The following is a 21760-nucleotide window of genomic DNA, read 5'->3' as shown; positions in this document are numbered from 1 at the left end:
GACATCTACATTTTAAAGAATTTAACACAGGGGACAGTGTATCACCATCACGGTGATGCCAGTAGCTGAAGCTGCACAGCATGAAATATCAGTAGGGACAGCATATTTTAGGTATCGCACCTGATCAAATCCTTTTCAATTCTGTATTACTAGAAGAATATCCACACATTTTAGTGTTACTAGATCTACAAAAACCTTTGCTTTTCCATTTCAAAACAGGCAGAACCTTTGCAAAATATCTGTGGGATGAGAAGAGAGATATTTAAAATTACTGACTTTTTAATCTGCTAGATGTTATGTTACCTATATTTGAGTGGGTTATTATTATAGTAGTAAAAATTCAGATAAAAGAATAGCAATCCACAGAGAGCAGATTCTACAGAGACAAGGTCACCTGGGTTTATTTCCTTTGAATTATGTGGTGAATGTCAGAGTAAATCTGAGGAGGCACAAAGACTTGCCAGCAGTGAATCCAAGCCATTACAGTTGATATGTTGATCCATGAGGGTCCCCAGTGCTCCTTTACAGCACAAGCAATATGTTATGTCTGGGATGTGGAGGTGGATATAATCTATAGCGAAGGAAGTTATATACAGTAGCAAGAGAAACCATGAGTCACAGCGAGGACTAGAATTAATTGACTTGCGGGTCTGGTGTTTTATTGAAGCTTTGTCTGCCCAGCACCTCTGCAGCCTCCACTCCCAGCGGATCTACCTGCAGATCAAACCAGAGCAAGACTTTTGATATAAAACTTCTTTTGCACCGTTTCATTTAACAGTGAGCCAGGCAGCACTAATGTAATAATAATTAGAACAGATACAACACTCTAAAGCTGTGCAAAAGCTGTGCAAACATGAATTAATACTTGTAATATCCCTGCGAGTCCAATAGGTAAATATCATTACAGCAGCAGTTCCTTCCACTCCAAGTGCATAGTAGAGCTATTTATAAGCATCAGCTAATGGGAAGAATTTCGCAGTTTGATACGAGTCTATTGTGCTGCTTTGGAGAAGCCAATTAAATAGGGGATGAAAGCGCTGGTGTCCCTGGGTGGCTTGGGCTGGCTTCAGGGAAGCCAGCGCATTTAAGCGATGTGATTTAGACAAATTTCCCAGGCTGACTAAATGGATAAAATGATCCCTGAAAATGAAACGTGCTTTGTTCTCCTGTCCAGATTTTCTCTAGTTTATGCCAATGGAAAACCAGGATGCTTATTTTGAATTTAAGGCTTTCAGCAAATTCATAGCAAATTATGATCTACTTAGGGCACCATTGCTTTTCTGCCACTAAAATCTGTACTCGTGGGCTACAAGATAAAAATTTCACCCAGAATTACATTTCTGATATTTGCAATACCACCTGCTGTGCAGACAAAAGCTCAAAACATAAATGACCAACTTCGTTCAGCCTCTTCTGCCTGGCAAACTACCACACAGACAAAATGAATTTTTGTCATCCCACCTGTCTGTCTACTTCTATTCTGGAGGCTTTAAAAAGGAAATCATAAGATCTCCTAAAGCTGACTCTTACAGCAGGAAATCATGGGGCTAGTCAATAGACAAACTCCAAGTCTCTCTAGTTGGTTATCTAGGATGTTGCAGAAAAGAAATCTTTCCAGTAATTGCTCCCTCTGTTAGATTTGTGCAGTTCTTCATGAGACTGGGATGTGGCAAGGGGGTGCCAGACCCCAGGAGCCAGCCTGTGCTGCTGCAGTATTCACTCAACGGGGGCCTCACGTGGAGCCTTCTCCAGGAGTTCCTCTTCAGTAACTCCAGCAACGTGGGACGATACATTGCCCTGGAAATTCCCTTGAAGGCCCGTTCCAGCTCCACTCGGCTTCGCTGGTGGCAACCATCCGAGAACGGGCATTTCTACAGTCCCTGGGTAATCGACCAGGTAAGGAAACCTCTGGGTTGCTTTTTTTAATACAACTCTAGACTGTTTTCAGTCTTAATATTTCCTGTTTGTTCGTGTATGTCATTTCACTGGGTCAAGCAAGAAGGCTTTGTATAAAGATATTCCAGAATTATAGTAATCTAGCAAAATAATAGAGCACAATTACTGTTTGCTAATCTTGTGTTTTTAAAGCACCCTTCCATGCAGGGTACTGAACTCCCATTTTGGAGCTAGGGAAGTCTTTTATACATGGGTAGAGCCTCAGGTTCACGTTGCAGAAGGCCTTACCACGCAACATGCAAGTCTGAGTTTAAACTTCAAAAACCTTCATTTAAAATCTATCCAAATATGTGATTGGCTTGGTAGAATGTAATAGAAAAAAAATATAAAAAATGTCAATCTATATCCATCTTCTAAATTTGAAAACAAGGTTTTGTTTCGTATTTGGGATTTGCTTCTATAAAGATTATTGTGTTGCTTTGTATGACTTGGTATAAATTTCAAGAAACCCCACTAAAGTGATTGGTCATGTTATTGGGCTCTCCAAGTTCAACTTACTTCAATATTTATGAATGTTTTTTTTAAAGGAAATAGTTCAGGTCCTTAGGAGAAAGCCAGAAACTGAACTCCCAGCCATGTTTAATGATATGGTTACAAAATTTTACTTCCCTTCCCTCCATTTAAAAATGAAAAAATCCTCATTCTTTCATTCCTATTATCTTCATTGAATGTAGTTATATTAGTTCAGAACAATCAGAAACTGAATTCAGAGTAACAAATGAAGATTAATTCTACCTTGCTTGCTGATGAATAGTAAAATGCTGACATCTTACAGTCAGTGGCAAAACAGAGCCTACTTCTCCAGTTCTATCAGCAGATGCAATCTGATAGTAGTGCACCAGATTATAGTAGAGCTAAACAGTCAGTAGGAAAAAAGACAGTGTAATCACTTTGCACCTACCAACATTTATTGTTGTGAGCAGTTTTACTTCATCCAGGATGGAGTTTACCTCCCTAAACTTTAGATTTGTATAGCTGAGCTGATCTCTTTAGGACCCCTTTATAGGAAAAAGTTATTCCCCTTCCTCATAACCTAAACTCTTTACAAAGTAAATTTGTCCATTTTGGACCAGCAGAATATATATGCATAGATCAGTAAATCTTTTCCTCCTCCAGGATGCTATGTCATGTGTATATTTGTGAAGACTTCTAGACATTTTGTTCTTTTCAATAACAATTCCTTTCCTAATATTTCAGATTCTTATTGGAGGAAACATCTCTGGCAATACAGTATTAGAAGATGATTTCACCACACTGGATAGTAGAAAGTGGCTACTCCATCCTGGTGGAACAAAGATGCCAGTCTGTGGCTCTACTGGGGATGCTCTAGTGTTCATTGAGAAAGCTAGCACCCGCTATGTTGTCACCACTGACATTGTTGTCAATGAAGACTCTTTCTTGCAAATAGATTTTGCAGCATCCTGCTCTGTCACAGATTCCTGTTATGGTAATCACTTTGTAGTAATTCCTGACCTTCCTCTTCCTCTCCTCTACAGGAAAGTTTGCTTGTTTTCTGGTTCCATTATTCATCATAATGAGAACTGAGAAACAAAAGCAAGCTGCATGTTTCTGTTAGGAATTGTAATACCATCTTTTTTATTCTAGGGGTCTGAAGTCTGAGATAAACTAAAGTACATTATTCCCTCTGAGCACTTAAGTTGCGGTTCAGTTCATTTAAGAAAAAACTAACAGCTGTCTTTCTTACTCAAATCCATTCGCCAGTATATGGTATCCACTGCTTGGGGTGATCTTGTGGTTCTAATAATAACCAGCTGGGTGTTCCCAGGATATGTTTCTTGCTTTGTGGTTCTGCATTTTTCGTGAAGTAAGTCTCAGTTCAGACCTCACTTGCACCTGTATAACTAAGAAATCATTTATATCAGCATATATCTGGCACACGCTAAGTCAGCATCAACTGCAAAAATTTGTATCATCCATATGAAATAATAAACATGTGTATATATATGTAGGTATGTATGTATAAATGCATGCATAAATATATGCACATATATGTGTATATACACGAATGAAGCAATTTTTAATTGCCTAGCTTCTTTTTTTCCCATATGATGTGTATTCAGTGCAGAGCATGCTTTTATATGTGTGTGTATATATATATACACACACATATAAACAAAAACATGCTCTGCACTCAATACGTATCACACAGAAATTAAAAATTGGTTCATTATGTGAATTTTAAGATGCACAAGAAATAGGTCTTCCTAGCTTTTGAATGCTTTTTTGTACATCTTAAATTACATTCTTTTAGCATAGGGGTTTGGGGTATAGATTTTTTTTATGAGGAGGAGAATACAATCTGTTGCAGCATGTAGCATGTGTTAATTCACTGAGCTGCTGAATATTCTCTAGAATTCTGCATAAAAATGTGTCCTGTTCTTATCTCAACCCACAAGTTTTACTTTTTTTGCCCTGATTCTCTCCCCCATCCCACGGGGTGGGGGGGAGTGAGTGAGCAACTGTGTGGAGCTTAGTTCCTGGCTGGGGTTAAACCACGACAAAATGGAAGAAGATTTTACATGAAGTCCCAGAAGTTGCTTCTCTGATTTTGCTGTTCTGAAGCCAATGAAAGTAACTAAGATATCTTATTCACATGCTTAACAGTATCTTATTCACATGCTTAACAGTAGTTTTTTCCTTTTGTTATTAAAAAGACTGCGGCATCCTAAGGTCATCCCTGCTAAGTTTAAAAGTGTTTTGGCAGCTTAGCTATATACTAGCAAAGAAACAGGTCATTCTTTTTTTGTTTCTTTGTCTACTAAACTTACCATTATCTTAACTTAGTGTTAAATTAGGCAGGACACTACCTAATCATGCTTCCAGTCATGATGAGCAAAGCATTTCATTTTGGTGACAGAGATTTAACACTAAAAACTCACATACCCTTGTTTGTAACCACTTCTTGTATTTCTATAGCACTGTCTTCTGTGTGTAGACATCAGGTAGGACTGACTGGGTGATTAAGGGTCATTCTCTGTGCATGAGGGTAGAAGAAATGGGTCTGTAGTAATCTAAAAAGATAGCAGATTTATCACCCCTGTCAGTGCAACCACGCTCCATGTTTTACACAGCCAGAATGCCTGGCAGCTGGAACATTTACTTCAAGTTACAGTTCTGTGCCTATTATTATTTACTTTTTAATGGCTGTATAAAAGTTTAACTTGAAGTACTTAGTGAGCTTGACTAACCTTCATTTTTCATAATAAAAGTTTATAAGCCATAAACATCAAAACAATGAAATTGCTGATTTTTGCTGAGAAATTAATACATTAGTTCAGAATGGCTAGACTGTGTTTGAATGAAAACAAGCTCACCGACTAACAAACTCAATTTAAAATTGTTTATGCTGGATAATGAAATGAGCTGATCTGGAGGGGGATGGAAGAGTGAGTAAACCATCTTGTGACAGAGCCAAAAGTTTGAATTTGAGTGTTGTTCTGCCTTACACAACAATTACATCCAGCTGAATCTCATCCTTCAGCCTGAAAAACAAAAAAAGTTGCTGGTCATGATGCTGTCACATCACTCTCTTGCACACTGCAGCTACAGAAATTGGCTTGACTTAACCCTGGCAACTTGATAGATGACTTTGTCTTTGCACCTGCAGTCCCTTGAGTTAGGTGGTGGATGTGGAGGAGTACTGCAGCCTTCTCGTGAGCTATACCTGCTCAGCAACATGTAACATATCCAGCACTGCCACCGAAGGGGGTAGCTTTGTGCTACTGAAAAAAGGGTTTGAAAAGTTTTGAGTGGTTATTTTGTCAGCATAGACTTGGGACTAACGCTCTCTGGGGTTACCAGTTTATTGTAGACCTATGGATGTAAGTCTCTGAATTAAGTAACTAACCATATTTCCACCCTTAGCTATTGAACTGGAATATTCAGTGGACCTTGGGCTGACCTGGCACCCGATTTTGAGAGACTGTCTTCCCACTAACGTGGAATGCAACAAGTACCATCTCCAGAGGATTCTCATTTCGGACACTTTCAACAAATGGACCCGGGTTACTTTGCCTCTGCCTCCCTATACTAGGTATCTCCCTCTGGTTTTCTGCAGAATAAATCTAAATGCATAACTGTGTATTGAGGCATGATACATTACAGTGTTAAAATAATTGTAACTTGCCATTTTTGTTTGGTCCATGTATATAGCAACAAGTAAGAGTAAGTAAATGAAGCCCCATCCTGCTCTGCATAAAAATTGCAAAGCTACTACGTGCATTTACTTTTCTTAGTTATTTAAAGATAGGAAATTCTTGTCTGTCTTGTCCTGGGGAGGGATGAGGGAACTTTTTAAAGAATCTCATGTTATCATCAGCCTCACTAAATTCTGGTTGTTTGGTAGCTAATTGGACTGGCTGAATCCCCACTGCACCCTGTGCTTGGTGTTGTTGGCTATGAGCTGGTGTTTTAAATGTAGCACTTTCCAGGCTTCTTGTTTTTCTGTGTATTCCTTGTATCCTTTGTGTCTCTTTCAGCTTTGATGCTCCCGTCCTTGTTTTTACACATGCCCCATTTTCACCTTCTCTTCCTTTTCCTACACTCTTTTGTCTTTGAGGGAAGAAAAATTGTGGGACTTGTTGGGAGGTTGCAGTGAAAGGAGCTGTTTGGGACTGACAGTGCTGTTGAGAGTGCTGCCATGCTGTTCCCTCCAGTGCCCCGAAAACTGCTGGATTTTTGTTTTGTTTGTCAAAAAGATCCATCTAGGGACAACTGGGTAGTTCAGCCTTCCAGTTTGCATCCTTCTTGATGTGCTGTTTTGCAGTGATAGCTGTGACTGTTCTCCATGCAGTCACACCTGATAAAGCCAGCGTAGAGCTAGCCCAAATTAAAGCCCTGCAAACACAGGTAGTGTGGACGTTAGGCTCTCAGAACTTGACTCTACAGCTTTGCTCCTGTTGCTGAGCGCAAGATCCTCCCATAGGCATAGATTGAGCTGACTGCAGGCACAGAAGTACCACAGCACAGGCAGAGCCTATGCCTGTTTGAGAAGGTTGTTATGAAAGATGCTAGCTAATGCACATACAAGTTTGGAAACAGAGACCTTTATTCTTTAGCAATTGTACTGAGAGTGCCTATATAGTTGCCACACATTTTTAAACTAGTAGTGGAAAAGCCCATGTTCTATTACTAATCATTTGGGGCATCTAGACACTTCCCTATCTTTGCTGCAATGCTTCATGTCAATAGTGCTTTTTTAGGACTTCTTCCCAGCATTGATCTCCTCTGCTTCCTCTTTTGTACTGCTTTACTATATATTGTCTGTAAAATCCATTACCCCAACAGTTCTTGTATAAAGTCTGTAAATTTCTGTCCAGGAGGGGCTTTCAGGGGCTGGATAGGATAAATCAGGACTGGGGTTGATGTTCCAAACCAATTGAATTTGGACCTGAAAGGAATCCACCACCCAAGATAAACTCAGGTTTATGAATAACTGTGATGTTAAGACTGAAAAGTTTTTTGAGCAGTATATGTCAAAAGAAGTCTGATGCCCTACTGAGGCAAAGCTGTATTTGTTGCCTCAAGTAATACCATTTCCCAAAGATACTAAGATAGGGGTTGCATAAGAGAGGTTATTACAACCTTAGCTCACAAGCAAGGGGGACGTTAAGCTTTAGAATATGTAATAGTGCAGCTAATAGTCCCTTTAGTCCAGATGTGATATAATTTTTATGCTACTTTATTATTTCAAGCCGTATAATAGCAGTGTGTGTCTCCAATTGTTTGTTCCTGTAAGTTTTAGGGACATGCACGCTACGTAGTCAAGAGCTTGGCCCAGCACACAGCACCCATACTTAACATAGCCTTTTAGGGCTCATGTACCCCAGCGTGCTATCTGACCTCTGGCCTGTAGAAGGAAATGAACACTTAAGTTTTAACTTACTCAGAGCTGAGTTTAAAATGCAAATGCAAATACAAAGCTTCTCCCGGGAGCATCAGCTCCATAAATCGTTAGTGAAGCACCAAATCTAAAGCAGGCAGTGTAAGATATGGGTGCTTGTCTTTATTCCTAAAGGACTTCCTCACAGTTTATGGATTTCTTTTAAAAATGCTATTTGGTGAGCATCTAGACAGCACAGCAGTAGATTTCTCTTTGGATAAACTTGTTATTCATTCACCTCATATAACATGTTTGTAAAGAAATATTTCATAGGATAACATTGACCTTACCATAAAAGGTGTATTTTTACACTGAATAAATTTTGGGAATTTTGCTGTTTGTTTGTTTTGGTGTTTACAATAATTGTGACTTCTTTTTGAGTTTCAAAACAGGACTACAAAAAGTTCAAGGCTGCCATCTAGTGCTATACAGCAAAACATGGACTAAGTAGAATTTAAAATGGCACTTTTGATAAGTTACAGAAATTCATCTATTCACAGCTATTCAAATATAGATATCTACTGCTGCGTGAGCTGAATAGCTATGTAGTGTCCCCTAACTGTTTTGTCTAGGTTTTCATCGTCTATCTTGGGAGCTGAGACACTTAATTCACATATAGCTACATCAAAGCAAGGCGTTTGAATAGGGAGCTAAGCCCCCTTTAATCAACAAAATGAAAATTATTTACTGAAAGGAGCCAGGATCACACCATAGATAATTTCTTAACATTCCGAGCCAAGCCCTGGATGGAGGGGAGGGAGGAAACTGCAAAACCAGGATCATGCCACAAGTCCTGCACAGGCGCTCTCACCTGTCCCCTGTAGATTTATACATGGTAGCATCTTGCCTAGGAGCCAACACACTCCCTAGAGCTGCTCTTGCCTAAGTGTAGCTGGGAGAACTCATAGAGAAAAAGTTGGTTTAGTGTGTTGACTTGAACTGAAGCAATAAAACTCAGGCTCAGGATGAAACTTGGAGGATTTGGGTGATTCTGGCTTGATCCAGCTCCCAGCCATCCCTCAAGTTTGGATTTGTGCTGGGACGTGGTTATGACTGGTCTGAGCTTCCCTTTGGGCACACCACCTTCTTCCTACCCTCTTCTCCACTGCACCAACCACAGCCCACTTGCTTTGCTCTCACCAGTGATCCCTTTCCCACCTCCTGCACTTTCAGCATGCTATCAAGCACCTGTGCTTTGTCCTGCTCTCAAAATCTGGGCACCCTGTTCTTGGCTTTTCAGGGACCTTGTCGTTGTCAGGAATCAGCCCTGGGTTGTGTTGATACCAAACAAACCTTCCAGGAGCAGTCTATCCTCAAGACTGATGTTTCCTTTCAGTCAAAATAAAGATTAGCTTAGTTAGAAATACTACCTTTCTGTTTTTCTTTCTCTCCCAAAGGTCTCAAGCAACTCGTTTCCGCTGGCACCAGCCTGCTCCTTTCGATAAGCAGCAAACGTGGGCAATTGATAACATCTACATTGGGGATGGTTGCATAGACATGTGCAGTGGCCATGGGAAGTGCACACAAGACAACTGTGTGTGAGTGCCATTTATTCCCTGTCCTGCCCAGCACTGTAGCATTTCACTCCTTCTGTCATGTTAATGAACTTGCGGGAAAGACTTTGATACATTTTTTAAAAGGAAGGTTGATTTTGCTTTTAAAACAGAGCAGGGCACTGGGACCACTTGGGAATAGAAATAACTAGAGGAAGGGTAAGTGCAGGGGTTGGCTCTGCCAGACCTCTGCCTGTTGGCGCATCATAGGTGATGCTGGCTGGTCCTTTCCTCAGTGGCAATGCATTGCCTCTGCTGTTGCCTGTGCTGCATCTTGGGTCCCCTCCCACCAGGTAGGGAGAAGGGACCCCTTGAGTTTGCACACCCCTCTAGGGATATACAGTCCGGGAGCTTCCCAGAAGATGACATCCTTATTACCAAGAGGTTTCATGCTGTGTCCCTGTGCCCTCGTCCTGGTGCTGGGTGCAGAAGACCTGGGCTGGAGGTGGGACATGTCCACTAAGCAGAACAATGTACACCAGTTCTTCACAGGGCCAGATTTTGCCTTGGGACTGGTGTTGGCTTGATGGCCTGATGCCTCTGCTCCATGGTAGGGTTTGCCAGTGGAGGCAGACTGGCTTGATCCTCAAACTGTCTGTATAACAGCCCACATAGAGCCCTGCAAAGCTAACAAACAGCAACCAGATCTCCCCAGATTTGTCTGTCTGGCAACAGAGAAATACCTTCCAGATGGATGTATTGCTTTTTTCCAGCCACAAATGGCAACAGAAATGGGAGAATGGTTGTATAATTGTGCTGTGACTGTGTTTGTTAGAAATATATTCCACTGCAGAATAGACATATTATTGTGTTGTCCTCTATCCTGACAGCACTGAAGTACCAAGGCACGATCTCCCTGGTGGAATCTGCATAGTAGCAGAACACATTTCCATGCTGTTATCCAATCTTTGACACAATATAAGAAGGTTTTTCAGAGGAGAAAAAAAAAGGGGAACTATATAAAGAAACAACAGGAAAGTACCCATCCACTAAAATTTTACAGAAACTTACTTAAAATTTAACATTAGCAGAACATTGTTAGGCTTGGCACATTCTCTTAGGTTTATCTATTCAAGTACAATGTGTTTTACTGATTTTACTCTGTGCTGTATTAGCAGCTTGAATGATACGTAATACTAGCCTTCCTAAAGTCATTTTTGTTTCATATTAACTACAAAAAGTGGCAGATGTTTGAAACCCCCATATACCAGTTGTGCGCTAGTAAATGATGCAGACTTCCTCTGCGCGGAATAAGATGGCACCTTAATGTGGAATAACATGGCACTGATGAAACCTCTATGCAGAGCCTTTGCCAGCTGAATTTTGCATTTGTTTTCTTCTGCAGCTGCGATGAACACTGGGGTGGGCTGTACTGTGACGAGCCAGAGACCCCCCTTCCGACACAACTGAAAGATAACTTCAATCGCTCGCCATCGAACCAGAACTGGCTGACAGTGAATGGGGGCAAACTGAGCACAGTCTGCGGGGCGGTAGCCTCTGGGATGGCTCTTCACTTCAGCGGGGTGTGTGCTCAGCACAGGGGCCAACTCACTCCATTTGAGAGTATAAATGGGACTGATTTAAAGTTAAATAAATAGCAAGGTGTTAAAAAACATCAGCATAACATATTTAACATACAAAAAAAATTTATATTCTTTGCCTAGCTGAAGGTCAAAGTCAGACAGGTCCTACAGAGTAGGGCCAGCCAGAAAAAAAGGTATGCTTGTAGGTCTCTTCCATGCACATTTATAACTAGTTTCAAACTGATGCAAGTTTTCTAAAATAAACTAACAGATGCATTACATTTCCATTTCCTTCCAGTAGGACTAAGTAGGCACCACTAACTATTAGACTAAGCAATGAAGCAACGTGAAATGTATAAGGGATTATGGAACAACACACATATTAAAATTGCTGTGCCATTTGATGGTTTGCATAAATTGAGCCATTAGCACATAATCAGTGATTCATTAATTCTGTGTGGAAAACCTTGTGTTTTACACTGGAGGCATGGATTTTTTTAACTCTTGTATTCAGAAGAAAGGTGAATACAATTCTTGATACTGAATGTTGCATAGCTGTAGGTACAAGTAGCAACGTGTATGAATACACAACAGGAATTTTTAAGATGGAACATAACTGAAATTATGTCCTCAGGAAAGAACATCTATTGTTCTGTTGTAGCTTTACCTTGTTTATAATTAGTATAATTTTGTACAATTTTGAAGGTTTTACAACATGAAGTCGTATTAATAGTGACTGCATAGTCTAACACTTTTTATGTTTGTAAGTTTTGCCAGCCAACGCCAGCCAACGTATTTTTTCCTTGCTTTTAAGGGTTGCAGCCGTATGTTAGTTACAGTGGACTTGAACCTCACCAGTGCAGAATTCATCCAGTTTTATTTCATGTATGGATGTCTGATAACTCCTAACAACCGCAACCAAGGTGTGCTGCTGGAGTATTCTGTGAATGGTGGAATCACCTGGAGCCTCTTAATGGAAATTTTCTATGATCAGTTCAGCAAGCCCGGGTTTGTAGTTACCTTCTTCTGCCTATATAATTTCCTGTACTAAAGGAAGGTGGCCTTGAATGTTTCGTAAGAACCTGTGGGACATATTAGTGCTGTGGTTTGGATGTCAGATCTTTAAGAGTTCAGCCTGTCCAGTTCTTGTGGACATTCTCCTTCTTAACACTTCCCTTAATTAGGACCTTATGGTCATACCCTGCTAGTCTAGACCATTGCATTTGGTCCCATAAGTACCATTGGAGCACATGAGGTTGCTCAAACCATGCCACAGTCTGGCTGCTGGCCCTTCCCACCTTGCTCTGAGCCCCTGTCCCAGGGATGACATTGGGAGTGATCAGGAAGGTTTTTTGTTTCAGCAGTCTCCCATAGGGGAATATAGGCTAGATCGCCCAGTCTTTTCCTTCTTTCCCAACTTCCACATACTCTAGGAAACAAGAGGAGTGAACCTGGTCAAAGCACCTGGCACAGAGCATTGAGAAGTGTCCTTCTCTTGTGGCTTTCCTACAACTAATTTCCACTTTTTATTTCAGCTTTGTGAACATCCTCCTTCCCTATGATGCCAAAACCATTGGGACACGCTTCCGCTGGTGGCAGCCTAAACACGATGGCCTGGATCAGAATGACTGGGCTATCGACAACGTGTTGATCTCCGGCTCAGCTGACCAGAGGACGGTGATGCTCGACACATTCAGCAGTGCTCCCCTGCCACAGCATGAACGGTCGCCTGCCGATGCAGGGCCCACCGGGAGGATTGCCTTTGACATGATCATGGAAGACAAAACTACAGGTAAAGGTTTCACATGGATCTAAGCTAAAAAGCAAGAAGTCAGTGCAGCAATTTCCAAATCTTGCTGAGCCTCTGAATCTTTGTCTTACCGTGATGGATATCACAGACAATACCATCGCTATAGGGGGTCTTGTCTTTTGTTTTTAGTTCACAAAATGCAAAATGAAAAGATGTAATGTAACTTTTCTTTTTTTACTGCATGAATTTACTTAGAAGATTAATTTCTCTTCAAAGAAAAAAAAGATGATTAAAAAGTGCCAGGTTATTCTAAGCAGATTTCTTAACCTGAGTATCTCTTTCCTAGTTCCTAACTTTTTTAAACATTCTTTAGGGAAGTTGTTACATTTTAGAACTAAATTTTGTAGAGGATGTATTTCTGGATGTTTACAAGGTTTAACAGCTAACAATGCTGGGGTATGCTTTGTGCAGACATGTAGGCAGCACCCATTAAAAAGTTCTCCCATAATGTCCAGTGCAACAGAAGTTTATGTTTTGAGTAAATCTCAGATCCTTACTTCTTGAACGTTAAAAAATAATGCTATAATGCCTATGTAAGAGAGTAGTAAGTGCTTTGAGCAATTAATGTGATAAATGTAATAAATATGTACATGGGAATGATGGGATACTGACATTCTCAGGAGCAGTACTAAATAATTCTCACATACGCTGAAAAATAAAGCCGTGAATCACCTTTAGTGGTTAACACTACTCCCTGTTTTCTTTAATTTATATTGTCATTGTATATTACTGACATTGCCATTTATTTTCAAGTGAATGAACACTGGTTATTCCATGATGATTGCTCAATTGAGAGGTTTTGTGATTCTCCTGATGGTGTCATGATCTGCGGGAGCCATGATGGCAGAGAGGTCTACGCAGTCACCCATGACCTGACTCCTACAGAGGGTTGGATTATGCAGTTCAAGGTAAAATCTCTGTCTGCAATATAATTATTCAAAAACACATTTTTCTCCATGTCTAAGTAGATTTTTCAGGAAGTAGGATGACGTATAGGCCTATGCATGAGCCATTCCCTGCAGGGAAAAGTGTTACTAATAGGCCATCCTCATTTTTCTCACCTACTCTGTGTTGGTCAGCTTTAATACCACAGGCTGTTCTCAGAGGTGACACAGACTTCTCTTCCAGCACAGCAGTTGTATGGACATCACGTAATATGGATATTACACATAAACAAGGTGCCTATTTTGTTACAGCTGCTTGGTGAATGAAAAGCAGCTCCAAAGTAGTCCACACCACTCCTAGGCTGTCATGCGTTCACATCAAACCTGCACCCAAACTGCCCTTCATACAGCCCTTTACCTAAATTAAAGAAATAACCCATCAATATATGGAAGTTGTAGGAGCTCGTTGCACATCTGTCCCATAAAGATGGTCCGCCTAACATAATCGAGCTGGGTGTCCTCCTCCGAAATACTCAAATCTTAGGTTGTGGGGAGGGGACATTAACTTTATTAATTATGGTGTACTGGGGTATAAGGCACAAGCATCAAAACCTGGAAATCCAGAAATGTGAGCTAGCTAGAATAAAATGAAACTCAGAATATGGTGCCTGTTCTCAGTCTTGGGAATATTGAGATCTGCAGATGATTGGTACCATACAAGCACTGTTACTGCCATCACTTCAAGCAAAATTCTGCAGTCAGTTTTCAGGTTCAAACATTTTTTTAAACTCTAACCACCACCACAATTAATTCTAATTTACTTATGCTCTCTTCCTTATTAGGTTTCTGTTGGATGTAAAACCTCAGAAAAACTTGCGCAAAATCAGGTCCATGTGCAGTATTCCACTGACTTTGGCGTTAGCTGGAGTTACTTAGTACCTCAGTGTTTACCAGCTGATCCAAAATGTTCTGGAAGTGTTTCACAGCCATCTGTCTTCTTTCCCACAAAAGGATGGAAAAGAGTAACTTACTCACTGCCTGAAAACCTTGTGGGCAAGTAAGTATGAATTCAGTAGTCATTTTGTCTTGGATTCAGTACCTTCTGGAAAAGACAACAGGGGATACATCTGCCTATTTATTTTCTTTCAAGGAAAGTGCAGACTAGCAGCGTTCATATTCATTTTGTATGGTGCATAATTTTATTTCCTATCAACCAAGATTGACCGTGACTCTTGGTCTGAACAGCCAGCAAAGTTATCCTTGCTTCTCTGCAGTCTGCTCCTGTACAGCATGTTCTGCTCTGTTCAGACAGCTGTGGTCACTTAAAGAGTAGATTTATGACCTTACTGAGTGGAAAAGTTACCCTTATTGTCTGCAGTAGTCCGCACATATGCAAACCATTTGTCTTTTTCTGCAAAAGTAAAATATTTTATATTCTTTGAGTAATCTACTCAGGAAGTATAACCAAAATTGAAATTCTCTTGCAAGAAGCTGGAATAGCTTTTTCCAGCTCCAGCAGTGTCTGGAATCCATCCATAGATTGCAGTTAGTACACACGTGAAGAAGAAGATACAGATATGTATAAAATCAATTCAACAGATACTGCCAGATATTAACTTGTGGAAGCTTGGAGCATAGTACGGTCATAAGCATATTGTGTTTCACCCACCTTTTTTCAACTGAGCAAAGTTGTTTTATACATATGTCTTGTTTTTCTTCATTCCTTTATATCTAGTCCTGTGAGGTTTCGGTTCTACCAGAAATACTCAGATATGCAGTGGGCCATCGATAATTTCTATCTGGGCCCTGGTTGTCTGGAAAACTGTAGAGGTCATGGAGACTGCCTGAATGAGCAATGCATCTGTGATCCTGGGTATTCGGGTCCAAACTGCTATCTGACACAAACATTGAAGGTAATTTTACTGCATGTTTTAAAGAATGAATTTTGCCATGTGTTTGGCTGAGAAAGAGGGAGAGAGGAGAGATCGATCCCAATGGAAATTTAGCTTTGATTCCTGTCAGCCTAAAGATACTCAAATCCATTTTCAGCCCTTTTATCATTTTTTAATAAAACTATTACTGCAGTATCGAAGGACGGGTTTGTTCCCTTGCAAGTAACACTGCCCGAAAAAGCTGTGATAAAGTTCACTGTTCATCCTTAGATCATCATTATATGATCTAAATCATGCTTGCACATATGATTATATTTGATCAAGACCTGTAGAAAGATTGTCTTTATTATGAAAGAGCTTACTGAAGTAAATAATACAAGAAAATGACATAAAATTACATAAAATAAATTCACCTAGCTATTAGTAGTGTTACCCTATAACAAGTGAGTGAAATCTAGTTAGATATTGCTAATTTAAAAGTTAAAATATTTTTAAAACTTAACATATTAGAAAAGAATATGTAAGGAACCCCAAATTAGTTTAAAATGCAGTGTTTACCATCTCATTTTTTCTACATAGGATAAGAACAGAATAGGTCTGTGCTCCACAGAAACAACAGGTTAAGCAGCATTCTGTCTAAAGAGAATTTAACTATTTAACTTTTCATTTATCATGTCATTTGAATTATTATAACCTTCTGTTTTTCATCTGAGATACTAATTACATGGACAAATATTATCTGTTTGCAATTTTTAATTAGTAATGTATTCTTCACATTAAGGACATTTGGGATAAAATAGTAGCAATTCTAGGGGAGTTTTACTACTATCTCCTTAAAGCAAGGATTTCACTCATGGCATTGCTTTTACTGCATACCTGGAGGTAAGTGGAAATCAGAGATATATTCTAGATGGTCTTCTCTGCAAATATTTGTGCATACAGTAGCATAAATGCATATTCACTACAATAACCCTAAAATTTCATTGCGGTACTGGTTTTGCTGGGGGAAAAAATATAGAATAGCAATTTCTCCCACACATACTAGATATGTACTGGAGTGGTGTTACATACCCTTAAATAACCACAGTTATGAATAAGACCCATTGTGGTGGTTGACCCTGGCTGGATGCCAGGTGCCCACCAAAGCTGCTCGATCACTCCCCCCCTCAGCTGGACAGGGCAGAGAAATATAATGAAAGACTCATGGGTCGAGATAAGGACAGGGAGAGATCACTCACCAGTTACTGTCACGGGCCAAACTGACTTGACTTGGGGAAATTAGTTTAATTTATTACCAATCAAATCAGAGTTGGGCAATGAGAAATAAAACCAAATCTTAAAACACCTTCCCTCCACCCCTCCATTCTTCTCAGGCACAACTCCATGCCCAATTTTCTCTACCTCCCCCTCTCCAGCAGCACAGGGGGACGGGGAATGTGGGTTGGGGTCAGTTCCTCACCCCTTGTCTCTGCCGCTCCTTCCTCCTCAGGGGGAGGACTCCTCACTCCTCCTCTGCTCCACTGTGGGGTCCCTCCCATGGGACACAGTCCTCCGCGAACTTCAATGTGGGTCCTTCCCATGGGCTGCAGTCTTTCACGAACTGCTCCAATGTGGGTCCTTCCCATGGGCTGCAGTCCTTCATGAACTGCTCCAGCATGGGTCCCTTCCACGGGCTGCAGTCCTTCAGGCACAGACTGCTCCACCGTGGGTCGCCCACAGGATCACAAGTCCTGCCAGCAAACCTGCTCCAGCGTGGGCTCCTCTCTCCATGGGGCCACAGGTCCTGCCAGGAGCCTGCTCCAGTGTGGCCTTCACATGGGGTCCCAGCCTCCTTCGGGCACCCTCCTGCTCCGGCGTGGGGTCCTCCCTGGGCTGCAGGTGGAGATCTGCTCCAGCATGGACGTCCCTGTGCTGCAGGGGGACAGCCTGCCTCACCAGGGTCTTCCCCACGGGCTGCAGGGGAATCTCTGCTCCGGTGCCTGGAGCATCTCCTCCCCCTCCTTCTGCACTGACCTGCGGGGCTGCAGGGCTGTTTCTCTCACATGTTCTCACTTCTCTCTCTGGCTGCCATTTCTGTGCCCACTGCAATTTTTTTCCCTTTCTTAAATCTGTTCTCCCAGAGGTCCTACCACCGTCACTGATGGGCTCGGTCTTGGCCAGCGGCGGGTCTGTATTGGAGCCGGCTGGCATTGCCTCTGTCGGACATCAGGGAAGCTTCTAGCAGCTTCTCACAGAAGCCACCCCTGTAGCCTTCCGGCTACCAAAACCTTGCTGCGCAAACATGATATACCCATTCATTTGCACATGCAAATTTGAGTGTGCTGGATTATCTCCCAAGTATTTTAAAATTTAGCCCCAACATATTTTCACATTTGGCCAATACAGTTCAAGTGGCTAAATATTCAGCCAGAAGTGATTATGTTCAGTCACTCTGAAAAAAATTTTTTACAGTGTTCGTGAGCCCTTCAAACATGTTTAGGTCAGTTCCAGCTGTGGTCATCAGAAAGGCTTAAGATCATAATTACCTGTGCTTTTTGTTAAACACCTTACAGACTTTCCTGAAAGAGCGCTTTGACAATGAAGAAATTAAACCAGATCTGTGGATGTCCTTAGAAGGTGGAAATACATGTACTGAGTGTGGGATTCTCGCAGAAGATACAACTCTGTATTTTGGAGGTGCGACTGTAAGGCAGGCTGTCACTCAAGATCTGGACCTGCGGGGAGCAAAGTAGGTCATGTTTCCATGTCATTTTAATGGGGAACTCTGTTAAACGCTGATGAAGCAGCAGGCAACATAGCTTGTAGCTCAGGGAACTCCTAGGACACCACACTCATAGCACTATCTCAGGTAGACACTAAGGAGATTATGATTGTCAAGGCAGTGATGCTTTCAGATGAGTCACAGAGAGCAAGGCTCACCCTAGCACAGTGGGAAGGGTCTCCCATGTCCAGGTGAAGCAGCAGGTCCCCCTTCCCAGGAATGTCCTAGGGTCAGCAATGCCTGTCCTGCAAAGTGGCGAGATACTGCAGTCTCCTGGGCATTACTGTCTCCACTCCTGGCGTCACCAGCTGTGTCTCTGTTGTGGTTTAACCCCAGCCAGCATCTAAGTACCACACAGCCGCTCACCTCCTCCCCACCCAGCGGGATGGGGGAAAGTGTCAGGGAAAAAAAACAAAACTCGTGGGTTGAGATAACAACAGCTTAATAGAACAAAAAGGAAGAAAATAATGATAATAGTAACAATAATAAAATTACAATAATAATAAAAGAATTGGAATATACAAAACAAGTGATGCACAATGCAATTGCTCACCACTCACCAAGTGATGCCCAGTCAGTTCCCAAGCAGTGATCTGCCCCTCCCGGCCAACTCCCCCCAGTTTATACACTGGGCATGATGTCACATGGTATGGAATACCCCTTTGGCCAGTTTGGGTCAGCTGTCCTGACTGTGTCCCCTCCCAACTTCTTGTGCCCCTCCAGCCTTCTTGCTGGCTGGGCATGAGAAGCTGAAAGATCCTTGACTTAGTCTGAACACTACTTAGCGACAACTGAAAACATCGGTGTGTTATCAACATTCTTCTCATACTAAATCCAAAACATAACACTATACCAGCTACTAGAAAGAAAATTAACTCTATCCCAGCTGAACCCAGGACAGTCTCCCACGGAGTTCAGAACATAACCTCTGCCGGTTGTCCTCTCTTGGATGCCCGTACAAGACCCACTCCACCCACATGCTGTAGAAAAGGATGACTTAACTGGAGAGCAGTGGGATTATGTCAGTTTAGACAAGCTAAGGACATGATGTAGAAGACAACCTCAACATCATTTACTTTGACTGTATGGCTTTAATGAAGCCACACACTCTCACTTCTGTAATTCACCAAGAGTTCTCTGAATCACACAACCTTTCAGGAAGGAAGGGGCCTCGGGGAGTCTCTAGTCCAACCACACACTCAAAGCCAGGTCAACACTGAATTCAGAACACATTGCTCAGGGCTTTGTCCATTAGGTCTTGAAAAAACTCCAAGGACAGAGATCCTACAGTCTCTCTGGACAGCTTGTTCCAGTGTTGAGTTACTCTCACGGTGATTTTTTTTTTTTTCCCCGTTATATCCAATCAGAACCTCCCTTTTTTTGATATGTCACCACTGTCTCCCAGTCCCAGCCATCTTCTCCAGGCTGAACCAGCCCTGGTCCCTCAGCCTCTCCTCACAGGGCACATGCTCCAGCCCCAACCATGCCAGTGGCCTCCACTGACCTTGCCTCAGTGTATCAACTTCTTTTGTGTCCTTCATTGATATAAGCGCACCTTGTTAACTCACATTGAGCTCCCTTTCCACCAGGACTCCCAGGGAACCGTTAGCAAAGTGGCTCCCAGTCAGTCAGTCTCCAGGCAGTACCATTGCAAGGAGTTAGTCCCTCCCCAGGGCAGGACTTTGCTGAATTTCATGAGGTTCCCATGAGAATTACTAGGCCATGTTTTTAGGAACCTTTGTTATACTTGTACATTGATGTTACTTGCTTAAAAATGGTGGCATTTTGAACATTTACAGCACATCTGCTAACAGAAAGCAAACTTCTCGATTTGTGCAGATCTTTAACAGATGTAAATGTATACATTTACTCTTAGGTTTCTACAGTACTGGGGCAGAATTGGGAGTGAAAACAACATGACAACATGCCACAGACCAACTTGCAGAAAGGAGGGAGTGCTGCTAGACTATTCCATTGATGGAGGCAAGTACATCCCGTAGTTTCAGCTAAGCTACAGCCTTGTTCTGTATTCAAGCACCATCAATATCTGAGAGGTTGTCAGAGACATCCAAAAAAATAAGATAATTTTTAATTGTAATGTTATTTTTGTCCTTGTGAAGTTTTTTCCCCATCCAAAATTTCCATCTATTGCTCAGGAGTTTTCCATAATACTCCTGCCTGATTTCAGTAATCGGTGGCTTCCAGCCAATTTGATTCCTTTATACGCTTACAAGATTGCTCTTGCAATGAGTAACAGTTGCCAACCACCCTTAGAAGTTAAGATTTGTCTATCAGAAGACCATAGCTATTATTTTTTATTTCCTATTGTCTTCCTTTTATCTTTTAGAAGATTCTACCATACACTTGTTTTTCTTACTAAACCTGCATCTTTTCATTCTAGGGATATCCTGGACTTTGCTTCATGAGATGGATTATCAAAAATACATCTCAGTCAGGCATGACTACATCCTCCTCCCTGAACACGCTCTGACCAATACAACCCGCTTGCGCTGGTGGCAGCCTTTTACCATCAGCAACGGGATTGTGGTTTCAGGCCCTGACCGGGCGCAGTGGGCGCTGGATAACATCCTGATCGGAGGAGCAGAGATCAACCCCAGCCAGCTGGTAGATACGTTTGATGACGGTAAGACAGGCTGTGACAGCTAATCTGTTGTCTGGCATTATCTTATCTAAGATAAGCCCTGTGAGCTTGCAAGCACACTTTTTTTTAACTCTGCAAATTTTTCATTTTGTAGACTAACGCTGTTTATATGCTATTCTTCATGCTAGTAATAGTGGTGTGTAAATATATATACACATGTATATTCAGATATGTATGTGTGTATATATATGTATATACGTATAAGAAAAGCAAAAATTTTTCTTTCAGTCCAACTCATTTCATTTAAAATCCTGGTAGTAAAGCTTTATTTAATCATATTTTTTTAAGGTGCTATTATTTTAACATTTTAATTACCTCTCTGGAGCTGATGTTTTTATTATGTCTGTTAGTAGCTTGCTTACTGTGTGTCATGACAGGTAGCATATATTTAGTGTATATATCACTAAAGTACTGTATCTAGTGATTCTATGGATTCATTACTAAGCCTTGATGTTTACCGAGACAATGCAGTAATTGTATTTAACTCATCTTAATAGAAGGCACCTCTCATGAAGAAAACTGGAGTTTTTACCCTAATGCAGTCAGGACTGCAGGGTTCTGTGGAAATCCATCATTCCATCTCTACTGGCCAAATAAGAAAAAAGACAAAACACACAACATCCTGTCCTCCAGGGAGCTCATTATACAGCCAGGATACATGATGCAGTTTAAAGTAAGAAATGTTCTCTCTCTCTCTCCAAAGTAAACTATGCAATGAAAAATCATCTAATGTGTCTCCAGAAATTATTCTTCTTCCAACTAGAATGCCCTATTGGATGAATAATTAATAATGACTTTTTATTAGAATTTAAAGAAA

General features: G+C 41.3%; 1 protein-coding gene across 1 annotated transcript in view; it reads left to right on the top strand.

Annotated features, from left to right (window-relative positions):
• The window catches only part of RELN (reelin), a 305272-nt gene that overhangs the window by 266273 nt on the left and 17239 nt on the right, over positions 1 to 21760 (top strand). The window contains exons 44-57 of the mRNA XM_075024802.1: positions 1638 to 1896; positions 3154 to 3403; positions 5842 to 6010; positions 9256 to 9396; positions 10757 to 10934; positions 11749 to 11942; positions 12470 to 12726; positions 13498 to 13652; positions 14471 to 14685; positions 15364 to 15541; positions 18073 to 18248; positions 20158 to 20264; positions 20683 to 20925; positions 21441 to 21616. Coding sequence (XP_074880903.1) covers positions 1638 to 1896; positions 3154 to 3403; positions 5842 to 6010; positions 9256 to 9396; positions 10757 to 10934; positions 11749 to 11942; positions 12470 to 12726; positions 13498 to 13652; positions 14471 to 14685; positions 15364 to 15541; positions 18073 to 18248; positions 20158 to 20264; positions 20683 to 20925; positions 21441 to 21616 — 2698 coding nt within the window. The remainder of the gene's footprint in view (positions 1 to 1637; positions 1897 to 3153; positions 3404 to 5841; positions 6011 to 9255; positions 9397 to 10756; positions 10935 to 11748; positions 11943 to 12469; positions 12727 to 13497; positions 13653 to 14470; positions 14686 to 15363; positions 15542 to 18072; positions 18249 to 20157; positions 20265 to 20682; positions 20926 to 21440; positions 21617 to 21760) is intronic.

Source organism: Buteo buteo, chromosome 4 (assembly GCF_964188355.1).
Source record: "Buteo buteo chromosome 4, bButBut1.hap1.1, whole genome shotgun sequence".
Classification (NCBI taxonomy): Eukaryota; Metazoa; Chordata; class Aves; order Accipitriformes; family Accipitridae; genus Buteo; species Buteo buteo.
The sequence above is the reverse complement of the archived record's forward strand: the minus strand, read 5'-3'. Positions and strand labels throughout refer to the sequence as shown.